The sequence below is a fragment of the Corvus moneduloides genome, chromosome 2 (assembly GCF_009650955.1).
Source record: "Corvus moneduloides isolate bCorMon1 chromosome 2, bCorMon1.pri, whole genome shotgun sequence".
NCBI lineage: Eukaryota > Metazoa > Chordata > Aves > Passeriformes > Corvidae > Corvus > Corvus moneduloides.
The window spans coordinates 5,396,675-5,409,918 of NC_045477.1; the positions used below are offsets into that span (position 1 = coordinate 5,396,675).

The following is a 13,244-nucleotide window of genomic DNA, read 5'->3' on the forward strand; positions in this document are numbered from 1 at the left end:
TCAAGCTATCTTTGCCACCTTTGCAGTGTGTACAGAGTTGTGAAGACCTGAACAAAAATTCTGGTTTAGTGGTTCACTGATAAAAACACTGGGTAAGATCAAGCAGTGCAGACCATTTTTCATGTTGCTCAGAGCTCTGCTTTCTGCATTTTGCTAAACTGACTTCTTCAGGTGTCTTGATATCACTGTTCCACTGCCTGTGAAATGGCAGTGTTTCATCTATGTACCAATCTGGATTTGTTTGAGGATTGATTAGAAATGTATTTGCAGTGTAATACGAAACCAAGCCGTAGCCTGTTGAGGTGAGCAGCCACAGCCTCCACAGAGAGAGCTGGTACAATGGACAGTTGAGGCAGTCCTATGTATGGAGAAACTCTTTTCAGGACTTCTGCTAGTGGAATGGAAGTTTTTCTTCCACATTTTATATGTATGCATGAGAAAGGAGTAAAGAACCTCAGGTCAAAATGATTTGACAGCTTGTTAGCAAGAAAATTCTTTATTCTACCTCTTCAAAATAATAATTTTATATATATATGCATATTTACAAAAAAAAAATTTAACCTTCTTGTGGTTGGTGGATAGAAGGCTGAAACTTTCAGGCAAATAGCCACCATCCAGCAGAAATGCTTCTGAATGCTTTAGTGAAAGCCAGCTTTGATTTGACAGTTATGAGGCTTTGAAAATAGTGCTGTGTTTATACAGCACAGTAAATACTTTGAAGTGCGTTAGGCTGTGCTGTACATGCGTGGCTAACTACAGGAATATTAAATGCCTACATCTTGTGTTGAGTGAGGGAGGATCCTGCAGCAATTGGAATTGCATGCTCCTCGTACTTTTATAAGATCGTGTCAAAGCAGTAGATTTGATAATAGACCTGATTATACAATTGCTTAATTTCTTGTCAAAATAACACTTTTACATGCAGTGTTCTGAGATCTTTGAGGTGACCTCATGTTATTTATCAAATGTCAGTTTTTCATCCTAGCAGCTTTGATATAATCATGTAGCATCGTGGAGTACTGTGTACACGCAGTTTTTGCTCGCTGGAGTTCTTTGAAGTGCCTTACTCCTTAGAAGAGTCATTGCTGTGTGGAAGAGCCTACATTTAATGACTGGGAAGCCAGTATGGAATCACTGCACTGTGTCACCAAGGGTCATGCTGCATCTCGCGTGCCTAATGTGGTTCTAAAAGCAAAGAAATGAGAGGTTCAGTGCACCACGAACAAGCACGCCTTGGCACACGTTTCACCCAGCAGTAAGCTGCAGGGGATATAGTAACTCTTCAGCTCTGCTCCCGTGGGAATGGCAGCTTTCTGGTGTTGAGCTCCCCAGGTGCTTGAGAACAGCAGGAGGGCTTGTGTAAAAGAGCAAAGCAGAGGGATGGCTGGAGGTGACAGTCCTGAATGAAAACTGGTCTGGCAGACACTGCTGGAAGGTAGTGATGCTCAGGGGAGCCTTGGAAAAGTGCTCATTTGGGATGAGAGAGACCAGGGAGCTGTAAAGGTGAAGGTTAACGTGAAGGAAGGTGTATGGCTCGCCCCCAGCAATTCCGACTGGCATCCTGTGTCGTGTCCCCTTGCAGCAGAGTGGGGAATTACTGCTTGCTGTAGCGCTGGGTTTTCCTCAGAGGAGCTCTGTCCTGTATTGACCCATCCCAGGCCCACTTAGCTTATGAAAACTGACAAGATTGCAGCCCAAGGAGTTACGCCTGAGGATTGCTTCTTATCTTTCATTCTGGAAGCCTGTTGAAGGGATGCTGAAAGGGAAGGAAAAAGCACTTGGGTTTTTTTTCTGTGCTGAACTGATAGGTGACTTGTTTCTCCCAAGCCTTTTCTTTAAGCAGTGTGGTGTTAATATTTGAAAACAAACTGCTGTCTCCTTGGTCCTGTCTCCCCATCCAGTATTTCAGCATATTTTCCCCCAGCCCCTTTCAAGAGATCAGTTTCTAGGGAATGGGCTGCTGGCAAGCTCGATACAGGTGTCTTTTACCTGTGGGTGTTCATGCTGATGTCCTTACTTAAGTTTTTGAAAAAGTAAACCCAGAGAAGTAAGGGGAAAGAGATTGCCTGTGGCTTTTCCTAACTCCTGAAAAGTAAATGAAGTTTTGACAGAAGCCAAAGCTATGAAAGCAGCCCATGGAAAACTATCATTACCCACTAGACTCCTGTGTGCAATGCTGACTGCTGAGGCTATTAACTGCTAACATGATATGGAAAGCTGCAAAAGCCTGTCATGTATTAGAGAAATACTGTTAAAATGCTTCTTGAAAAATCCCTTATTGCTCGAGCATTTGATCTTTATTGGTGTTAACAATAGCTGGAACTCCATGGCAGCCGGGCTGCTGCTCAGGTAAGTGACGCTCCACGTAAGGTGCTCCAAACTCCACTTGTAAAGTACATAGACTGCTCCCAGCACTGCTAACAGAGGTGGAGCTGAAGTGATGTTGGCAGCTGCACTGGAGCGCGCCAGGGCTGAGCTGAGGTCAGTGCGATGTCGTGACAGTGCGCGACGGTGTCCCCGACGTCCCGGCAGCGGCCTGGCTGACCTGCACCTGCCAATACCACTACTGCTGGTGAAGCTGAAGTGGCAGGAACACTGAGGGGAAGCATTCATAATGTTCCTGTACAGAAGCAGATAGTTGCAGCTTAGGCTTTGAGGGGTTTTTAGAAGAATTTTTCTTTTGGCTTTTTCCCCAGACTGATTTCTGGAACTGTGTCAGAATCTGCCAAGAGCTTGTTCCAGTCCCAAGTGAACCAAGTAGTTCAAGTGTTTTTTACATAATAGCAGATGGGAAATTGAAAAGCTCTCCGTGTTTGTCTGTGTATACCTTGAATTTGATCACCTGTGTCCATAAGTGTCTGTCTCCTCCATTACTTTGGGGAAGGAGTTGTACAGAGTCAGAAGCTGTCTAGGACAGCCATTCATCCCCACTGGATTAATAATTCACCGAAGTGTTGTTAGATACATTGAAAATGAAGTTTAACGGGTGTATAGTTGTCTGTTTGACAAGAAGTGTTAGTGTTATTCACAACTCCTAAAAGTTGTGCCTGTGAGAGTAGCGGGCAGCGTGTCTGTTACAAAAGACTCTTTCAGAATGATTTTTTAAAGTACCTAAAAAGACTGATTGCTTATACGGCCTTTATATCATGGCTACACTGGTTATCCATGTGCTTATCAGAAGGAAGAGAATAGTTGCTAGAGATACCATTTTCTCAGAAAAGGGGATAGTGACACGAGAAACTCATAAAACACTTAATTCTCTGAGCCTTTGGGTTTGTTTTGTGCTTCGTCAGTGATTGTCTTCACCGCACACTTTAAGTATGTAGAGCAAAAGGTTGGATTTTCTGTGGCCTTTGTTGTTTTGAATGGACTTCAGGAGAGATTTGTTTTTGGGGAAAGGTCCGCATGTGTGGTGATAGGGGTTGGGAGGAAGTATGGGAGGAAGGATGTCTGTACTGTCTTATTTGAGAGATGGATGGGCAGGCACAGGTAGGCTCAACAGAGCTGTGTTGTGTGACCGCAGGTACTGCATTTGCATGGGTGTGATTAAATATATTCTTATAGTTTCTGGGAGGCTTATCCTGTGGCCCTAAATTCTTACATTAAATGAAGCAACTCAAAGGAACTTCCCTCCATGTAATGGCATAGAATCTTGCATGCCCTTTCCATGTCTATGTCTGTAGGTCTTCAAGGTGCTAATTTTAAGTGAGTCTGTCTTTGCTTAGCCCCTTTCTCTGTGCTTCAGGGCTGGAGGTAGTTGTGGGCAATAACCTACTCATTTAGAGTTTAACAGTGAGGTGCTTACACACCACGTGTACAGGAGAAGGTATTTTCCCTGTGGAGGTTGCAATGCTGCTTGGTGGAGATTGTGTAGCCCCCACATTCATGCCACCTAAACCTATTTTGCTATGAGTTCTCAATTATTCTGTTTATTGAGAGTAATTTCTGGCATTAAACTCTGAACAGAGAGGTAATGCTGTGCAGACTTTGGAGTAGCAGTGATTTCTCTGATGTGGGTAAGATGGAAACCTTTGGGAGACTGTGAGGACTTTGTGTATAATTTTTTATTGTCAAGACAAACATAGGAAAGTCCATACTGTTTCAGGACAAGTTAGGACCCTCTAGAAACTGATGACTGGCTGTGACTTGCTATCAGCTTAGATGAACAAGTTATTTCTGCCTACCCTTAGGTATCCAAGTTACCTATCCGAAGGTACCTGAGGTATTTTCTGCCTTTGTTTAAGAAAAAGGGCAGAGGTACCTGGCAGAAGATGGGCACAAATGTATTTCAACAAGCACAAGTCTATCCATGCCTTTGCCATCAGTCAGTGCTGCCTCCTTTGTGCCAGTGCCAGTGAACACACGGACATCTGGTGGGATGAAACAGGAAAGTTGTCTCCTGAATATTATTCGTATCTTATCTAAAGTTAGTTTTCAGCTGTGTCACAAGTGCTGGAAGGGATAGAGTTGGATATGTTTAGGCTGGTTGAAGTTGCTTTCCTGGGTCCAGCACAGAGCAGGTGTGCAGAAGATAAGGTTGCATTTTTGACAGACCTACTTGAATGCTGATGGGTTTGATCCCAGTTGTGTTACAAGCATGTGCTTTATCCATTCCTGGGAAAGGATGAGGAGGACAGCCTTTGCTAGGAGGTAGAGGCAGATTTTAAAAGTGTATTTAATAGCCCTTGGTAGGGAGCCCTATCTAGAAATTTGGACTGGTTCAAGGGATTGAAGTGTCTTGTGTCCCTATATTCTCGAGTGTCATAGGGAGATGTATGGGGTGTAGAATACTCATGTCATTTTATCTATTTGCTTTTACATTATCTTAAGGAAGTCTGACAGCTCAATAAAAGCATTGAATAATACTTCCTGTGTCCTCCTTGTTTCCCAGTCACTCTCCTTATCAATGAGGTGTGTAATCAAGTACTTTATTAAACAGCAGCTTATTAAAAAGTAACGTGCAGCTCAGCTGCAAGTGTGTGAAATAATCAAATGCTCAACAAAACTGGTAAGTGCAGCACGTGATGAAAACCAGTGGTAGCTCTTGGGTGTAGTGTAGTCACCTTTTGCCAGTGCAGCTGTTCTTCCTCTCATGTGGTTGAATGAGGGTCAGAGAAATTGGAGGTGCCCTTCCCAGTAAAATTGTGCTGAAGGAGCGCATTGGCTGATTCATTGCCTTGCCCCGCCTCTCAGGTCACACAGGGAATCCACTGGTGGATGCACTTGCAGAAGTTTGCTTCCTGGTGGCTGTCAGGATCAGCAGTTGCTCAAATACCTCCCGCTGTTCTTGGTTCCTCCTAAAGCTTCTGTTCTTTCCTGAGCAGTCTCTTCTCCATTTTCTCTTCTTCCTTACCCTCTCCACTGTCACAGATACAATTCGGGGTGCAGGCTCAGCTTGCATTCAAAGTCATCATTTGTTTTCTGCAGCAGCAGGTCTCCAGCCTTTTTTCTTTTTCTATGCTGATTTTGAGCTCTCACCACCCTCAGTCCAGCACAGACTGACAGTCTCAGAAAGGCCACGGGGAAAATAGCAGTGTGCTCTTTCTTGTACGCAGAGAAAGGTTTCTTGCCTTTAATGCTTCATGTCACAGTCAGGCCACAAGTCTGGTACTTTTATCTACTTGGTATGCCTTTATTTCATCTCTCCACATTCTCCTTCTCAAAGAGGGAGAAAAGACTAAACTGAATCAGTGATAACTGCAGCTATTGCTGCTGGAATAGCCATAATGCTGTACACCTCCAAGTAATTGACCACTTGTCACCATCAAGCTTCTTCAGCTTAAGGCCACAAAGTAGGAATTAGCTAGTTTGAATTTTTTTTAACCTTCTATTTGCAGTACAGTAATACAGTGGCTGGTTTGTAGAAGTACAGATATACTTATATACTTCAAACACTTAACTGAAAGGTAAACTATGATGTGCCTTTGCATCTTGTTAGTTACTCTGTGGTAGCTGCTTGTGTGCATGCTCTCAGCCTTTTGCTCTTAAATTCACTGTGAAACTGTCTTGTGCTGACAGGGCTAAGACCATGCAGGTGAGCAGCAGAGATGGGGCACTAGGGAATGGAGTTACAGTGCAGTAACTGGGTAGCCTAAAAGATGGATGGTGCTCTTCTTGCAGTCCTGAGCTATGGTCTGCAAGGCTGCCCTTTTCTGCCAAGCTAGGATTGAATGTTGCAAGGAATAGAGCTCTGACCAATGTTTGTGATAGGTTCTCTCCATCCTGATGTGTGCTGGTATTCACATGCTTTCCTCTTGAAGGGAAAAGGTGATTTCTGTCCCTGCTTTTGTAGAGGTGTGTCAGTATTGGCACTGGCATGGCTTAGCCTGTATTGTTTCATTGGGTGGGGTGGGGGAAAGGGGAGAGGAGATATAACTGGGTAATTGGATTCAGGGATGATTATGCTGCTGTGGTGAGTTTTACTGGATGAAGCAGCTTGTTGCGATAGGTGTTTGTTTCAGCTTCTGTCTGCAGGTGTGACCTGGCTAGATAAGGATGGTCTATCACGTTGATGATTTCATTGTTTGATTTGGCTGGACTGGGTGGAGAATGTAGCTGCATTGTTTGGGACTAGCTTTGTAGCTTGGTTTTGTGAAGTGGATTGCATGGCAGCACATTGCTACATTATTAAGGTGAAGCTGCAGTAGATAATAGTTGGAGAATGTTGGAGGGAAGAGAATATGCGCAGGCTTTCACAATGTGTAACTAATTGAGCCTCCAGCTCCTGTGTTTCTATTGGGAGATCTGGTCAGCAGAATGCATTGGGATTACACAGAAAAACTTTGGTAGTGATTTCAGTTTGCAGTTGTACTTTAGCTGCAAGGCTGTCCGTGCTGTGTAAATAGCTGAGAGTGCTCTGAGAGACCACGCTGGCCCTGACAGTGTGAGTGTTGTCTGGATTCATACTGTTCTTGCAGCCTCTACAGTTTTCACAGCGGGTGAGGGAGAAGCTGGCAGGTCCCTGCTCATTTTTATTAACCTCAAATTTACCAGTAAGCCATTCCTCAGAGCCTGCGTTTCCTTATATTGCTGAACTTTCAGGCACTTAAACTTGCTTTGGATTCCCTTCTTCCTGTAGGGTATGCAACGATGTGAAGTAGGAGCTGCCAGAGCAGTAGACAGTGCTTCCTCCTTCTAAAACCTGCCTGGTTTTCCCCTAGATGTGATTGCCTGGCTTTACCTGATACTTCATGTTTCTGTTTATACATTGTCTGGCTGTGGAGGAGGTTGGGTATATGAAGCACAAGGGTTTGGCAGGTGTTGCTGGGCACATTGTGTGGGGAAGGTGAGCCTTTGAAGAGAGATGGGTGCAGAGAAGGGAAGGTGACATGTCCGAGCTTCATGCCAGCTTCTCTAAGCACAGATGAGCTCATAGGTATCCAGTTGGCTAAACGTGGGAGTGATAAAGCAGATCTGCCCTATTTTCCCTCCATGGGCAGCATGGATATTCAGAGTCTTCCATTCTGATGGTGGCTTCTTGGGTGCTGATAAATCTTTCCAGGCTGAGCAGAAGCTTCCCTTGTTGGTGGTTCAGAGCAAGTTTTGATTTCTCTGCTTCTGTGTTTGAATGCATGGAAGGAAGAGGTGTACAGCTTGGCTGTGAGTTCTTGTTGGTGAAACTTTTCGTCTCCTTTTTCTAGGTGACTGTTTTTTGTGAGACAAGTGGTTTGCAACTCATGGCCTCCACGATGAATACTGCAGTGTCGTGACACCAGGGGTCTTGGTAAGCTACTTGCTAGAAAAGCAAGGACCTATCATATCTCCACCAACGCAGATCCATCTCTTTTGTCTCTGCAGTTGAAGTTTGAATTAATTTTAAACCATTGAAATTGTAGGCTTGCAACCAAGTGGGGTGGGGCTACATTTTCACCTGTTCTCACCTCCTCTTTTTATCTTGCAGTGGCAGTGATGTGGTTACATGATCAACCAGATCAGGGGGCAAATCCAGCTGAATAGAAATTTCTGTTGTTTTCCTTGGGTTAGTTCCCATTCAGATCTTTCCCTGATGTGAGGAGAGGTGGTGAGAATGAGTAGCCAGCTGAACCACCCCTTTTCTCTGCAACCTTTGCCTGGCATACCTTAAACCTATCCTGAAAATACAGCCTTGGACGTAGCTTTCCAAAATGTCTTGAGAAGTGGTTTGACCATTCACCGTCACTACCTAAAATTAGATCCTACCTCTAATTTTAAAGCAATGATACAGGCTTTGCTATGGCAGGCAGACTCCAGCTGCAAAACTACATTTCTCTAGAGCTTTTCCATTATTGAACCCTAGATTCCCAGGCATACATATGTTAGAAGTGCATTGAGAAAAATCATGAGACATTCGATTTCACATTATAAAAGATGGTACATTCCCCGTGTGCAGAAATAAGAAGCTGAGGAAGTTGAGTTGCTGTTGTTCCTCCAATGAATATATTGATGTATCCTTTATAGCTCTCTCTGGTAAGAATAAATTTAAACTGAAATTGGAAAACACAGTTCCCTTGCAGAGTGCATCAGTTCTAATATATGGAAGATGTGTGTATATAGAATAATAAAAAAGTAGGGTTAAAAAATTGGAGGGTTCCCCTCCCACCCCTGGGTGAAGTACTTGAAAGTTTGGTGATGTCAGGAATACTATGTAGCCAGTGTGATTGTGATTCTTCTCTTCATGTTTTCTCACTGCACTGTGCAAGACTGGGACTCTGAGACAATTCTCATCTTGTAATAGAAGGTAACATAATGCATAAATATTCAAGTGGAAAAGCGGAGGATGAAACAACTAGAATACTTAAGTTCATCATGCAGGCATCTACGTCCTGCTGTAAGCATCAAGCTCTGCTCACTTTTATGCTGTTACTCCTTTTTTCATTCTTTTTTTTTAAACCTGGAATTCACTGTATATTCAGTCACACCTTCACCTTAAGTGAGGATGCTGAAATTTCCTGGAGTTCCGCTGACTTTTACAGATGTATCAATCTCTTGGAAAGCAGAGTTGGGTGCTGTTGATAGTGTTACAGTTTTGTTGAACAAAACAGACATAGGAGCCAAATTTTCATGTAAAGATGATACAATTTAGGTATGTGTGAAGAGGTTCTCTCTCCTCTTTAATGTATATGTATAGGACCAGCTCTAATTGCAACATGATAGGAGTAACAATAGTGATAGGGTAACTCCAACATTGTTCCCAAAATCAGTGGGATAACCAGCTAATAGCCCCAGAGAGGCATGTGGGTCCTCTGGAGTGTGTGGATCAGACTAGAGTTCATCTGATTATGCCTGATAAGAAGCCTTTAAAATGAGACATTTGTTGCAGAAACATTCCCCACATTAATAGGTTTGCACAGCACAGTGGAGGTGAGAATAGGGAGTAGGATGACTTCTCTGGCTCGTGAAGGAGGTGTGTGGTAGAGAGGAGAATTTTTGGAGGTGATGCAGAACTTCACACAACTACTGCAGTGTGGATCACTATCATGTTAAAGTAGAGCAGTGCAAAGTCACTAAAATGTGTAACAGCACAACCTCACAACTGTACAAATTTGGGGAACTGGAAAACCATGGTGCTCAATACTACGAGCTGCTGATAGCTCTCCTTGGCCAGAGGTGGTCAGAGCGCCCATGTCTTTTAATCCTCTGGTGTCATCAGCACATAAGCCAATTTTTTGTTTTGAAATGCAGTTTGAACAGTAGTTTCTTCATAAAATTCAAGACACTCCCATCCTAGTAAGATTTGTTTCATTTGGCATACATAGGAAGAAACGACTTCTTTAGTGCTGAGAAGGAGTATTGGGAATATTTACATTTGAATAATATTTAACTAGCAATGCCTAATACATTAACAATAAATCTTGGTTAGATTCTAAATTAAGCAGATTTGCATCTGAGTAGGTGAGATGAACAGGAGAGATTTTGTTGAAACATAAACAAGACAGACGTTTGTTCCAAAATAATTTAGCCCAAAGCAGGTAAACAGTAATGTTCAATAGTTTCCGCCTCCAGAAACAGCTTTATGTGCCTTATTGCCTGCGTCATGCATATTGTTTCTTAGAAAGAAGCTGAAAAAGCTGCTGCTTTTTTTGTGCCCTTTTTTTTTAAAGCCTCAATAATCTGTGGAGTGTTGCTGAGCAAATTTAGATGGGTACTACTCCAGTGCTTTTTTGGCCTTTCTAATAGATACGATGAGTGACTAACCCCTGGTGTTTTCAGAGTAATCACACATAGCTGGTAGCTTACAGGTGGTCAGGAAGGCATTTTATTTTATTTTTCTCCCTTTGTGTAACCCTTAGCACACATCATTGAACATATGTCTAGGTATATTGGACCAAAGAGACAAAAGATTTAGGCAGAGTTTATGTTTTTAAGAAATATCAGATTACGGCCATTCACAGGGGAATTCTGGATAGCTAAGTCATGGTGGGGATTTGTAATTTTGGTTTCCTGCTCACTTGCTGTGAGGTGTCTTTAAGCTGAGCATGGATTTGGAATCAAAGTGTTCAGATACAAGGTGCTTCCCTCTTTTATTGACTCCAGAATTATTTGCTTTGGACAAAGGAAAGATGGCCTCACTGCCTGTAAACTGAACCAGGGCTGCCTCTGGTCTGAAATACACATCTGTCTGAAAGCTCTTCTCCTGTGTCTTCTTGGGGATGGGGGAAGAATTGCCATGCATTGCTTCACACCAGACACATCTGCTTGGGAAGTTCCTCACTGGTTTTCTGTTCTCTCCTCGGGGGGTGGTTTGCAGTGTGCCCTGGAGATGCGAGACTTCCCCTGGGCAGCAGGAGGCACGCGTCTAGAGAATGCTGGAGCTGCAGGAGGGAAGTGCCCAGTGCAAAAGCAGCGAGGAGCAAAGAGAAAAAAGGCAAGCAGGCAGCCAGCACTGAGAGAAGCGGGTGGCAGAAAGTGCTTCAACGCTGCCTCTGGCGGCACGCTCCCCAGAGGAACTTGACAAGAGCCCATCTGCGTGTGTGTGAGACTGTGAGCTCAGGATTTCTGTCAATGCATTCCAGTAACCCCAAAGTGAGGAACTCCCCGTCAGGCAACACACAGAGGTAAGGAGAAGAGTCTGCAGTCAGCTGCTCTCGTTGGTGCATGTTGCCATCCCTGCTCTGCTGCTGGATTAGCCCAAGGACTGGGGCTGTGTGGCTTCCTGGTCCCTCTGTGCTCCCATCGGACCCACTAAGTGCCTGAGCAGTGGCTGCACGGTGCTGATGGTCTCCATGTTTGCAAGGCTCAGGATGAGCTGAAAGCTGTAAAGCCATGAGGTGTGGATTCTCCATTCCTTGTGCTTTCCTCCCTTCCTCCAGGTGCCTGGATAGGCTGTAGGAGAGTAAATATGCTGTTTCTATCTTGGTTTTTTTTCCCTTCCTCCTTTTCTAATTATCTGTTTCCCGAGGGGTAGTTGGGCAGCAGAAGGTCTCTCTGTCTGTACTTTCACACAGAATGCTTTCTCCATATTATTGGCTTGAACAGCCTGGAGAACTGATCAGCTGAGCACTGAGATCCTCTGCGTCACTCACCTGCCAGTGCAGCAGGTCAGCATTTCTTCCCCCCTTATTTGGAAGGGGAAGAATAGGGAAGCAAAGCAGTGTCCAGGGACTTAGGATGGTTCTGATTGACAGCATTCTTGAGTTGGATTATTTACTCCTAGAGGTCATCTGGAGCTTAACAGTATTTCTGAGGGAATGCTTCTGAGTCAGATGTCTGTCCAAAGGAAGGAACAGCTTGTGTGAGTCCCACAGTGAGGATGCTAGCAAGTACTGCCTTTTGGAAGTGATAGTGATGATGGGAAAACACAATGCAGAAGATCTGATAACAATGGAGTAAGTGGAGGGTGAGGAGGGAAGGGGTGCCTAATATCTGTCGAACCCAGAGGAGCAAAATATTTTTAGGATACAATTTGCTGGATGGAAGAGGAATGAAAGACTCTGAGTCTCCTTTGGCAAGTTGAGGAAGCTTCACTGCCTCATTTTGCAGGAGTGTTCTTGGAGATGGTATCCTTCTCTTTCCTTATTCAGGGGCAGGTTGTAGCTGGTTTAATTGTTTTCACGGTCAGAGGTTTGTGTTTCTCTGGCAGCTCGCCCCAATGTATGACGAATGCTGCAGTAATGCTGGGTTTTCCTTGTGCTCCCTGTAGAACTGGATAGGGAGGTACAAGGGAGGGGGTGTGGGGGGGTCTGCTCTGAGCAGAGCTGCAGCATGGTGGGGTCCAGGAGAATGGTGAGGTGAACTTTATTGTGCCTTGTTTGTTTACTCTGAGCTGGTCTTGGTGTGAGGTGCTTCTCTGTGCACATAGAAACCGTTGTCTTTATTGACAGAAGCACCAGAGGTGGGTCCTCATGTGACAGCAGTTTCTGGGATCTGGCAGGTCTGTGGTTTGCCCTGGTGCCTTCTTGAGCAATGAGATCCCATCTTGGATAATAACCCTTTCAGGGCATGTTCAAAAAAGCACCTGCATGACTCTAAGCTTGCAGGCATTTTTTATTTGTCAGCAATTGTCTTAGCTTGCAAAGGTGACAGTGGTTGTTTCTGCTTCACTCCAATCTGTTCCTACAGGGCTGAATTAATCAATGGTGTGATTTGTCACTTTTTCCTTTTCTTTCTTTTATTTTTTCTCTCTCCCCAGTAGCCCCAAATCAAAGCAGGAGGTGATGGTCCGTCCCCCTACAGTGATGTCCCCGTCTGGCAACCCTCAGCTGGATTCCAAATTTTCCAACCAAGGCAAACAAGGGGGCTCCACCAGCCAATCCCAGCCCTCCCCCTGTGACCCCAAAAGTGGAGGTCACACCCCCAAAGTGCTCCCTGGCCCGGGTGGGAGTATGGGGCTGAAGAATGGGGCTGGAAATGGTGCCAAGGGGAAGGGGAAGAGAGAGAGGAGCATTTCGGCAGACTCCTTTGAACAGAGGGAAGCTGGGACTCCTAATGATGACCCGGAAATCAAAGGTATGTTTGCTAGGATTCATGTGCAAGTGCAGACAATCAGTCTGAATCCTCTGTGAGATGGAGAATTGCTATGCAAGTATTAGTGAAACATTTGTTTGTCTGGGCTTCTGTAAGTTCCAGCCAATGAAGTCTAAAGGTCTTGAAAGCAGGCGAAGAGGAGAGGTTGTCATAGCTGGCATTGGTAAATGTCTTGTTCACGCTCGGTTAGAGCCCAGACCTGACTCTGGTGGGAAAGTTCCTTTGTAACTCTTGAACTCCCCCAGAGGATTTAAAAGTACAAATGCAACCTGTTGGTCTCCTTCTGGCCTTTGGCCTTTCAG

The 13,244-nt window shown here is 44.5% G+C and overlaps 1 protein-coding gene across 6 annotated transcripts in view; it reads left to right on the plus strand.

The window, feature by feature from the left end:
- The window catches only part of BCL9 (BCL9 transcription coactivator), a 58,314-nt gene that overhangs the window by 35,969 nt on the left and 9,101 nt on the right, over positions 1-13,244 (plus strand). For 5 of the 6 annotated variants that reach the window (XM_032096486.1, XM_032096493.1, XM_032096487.1 and 2 more), the window contains 3 exons: positions 7,641-7,723; positions 10,727-11,033; positions 12,608-12,924. In XM_032096486.1, the coding sequence (XP_031952377.1) occupies positions 10,981-11,033; positions 12,608-12,924 (370 nt within the window). In that variant the 5' untranslated portion in view covers positions 7,641-7,723; positions 10,727-10,980. The remainder of the gene's footprint in view (positions 1-7,640; positions 7,724-10,726; positions 11,034-12,607; positions 12,925-13,244) is intronic. The other variant, XM_032096517.1, reaches the window with a different exon arrangement.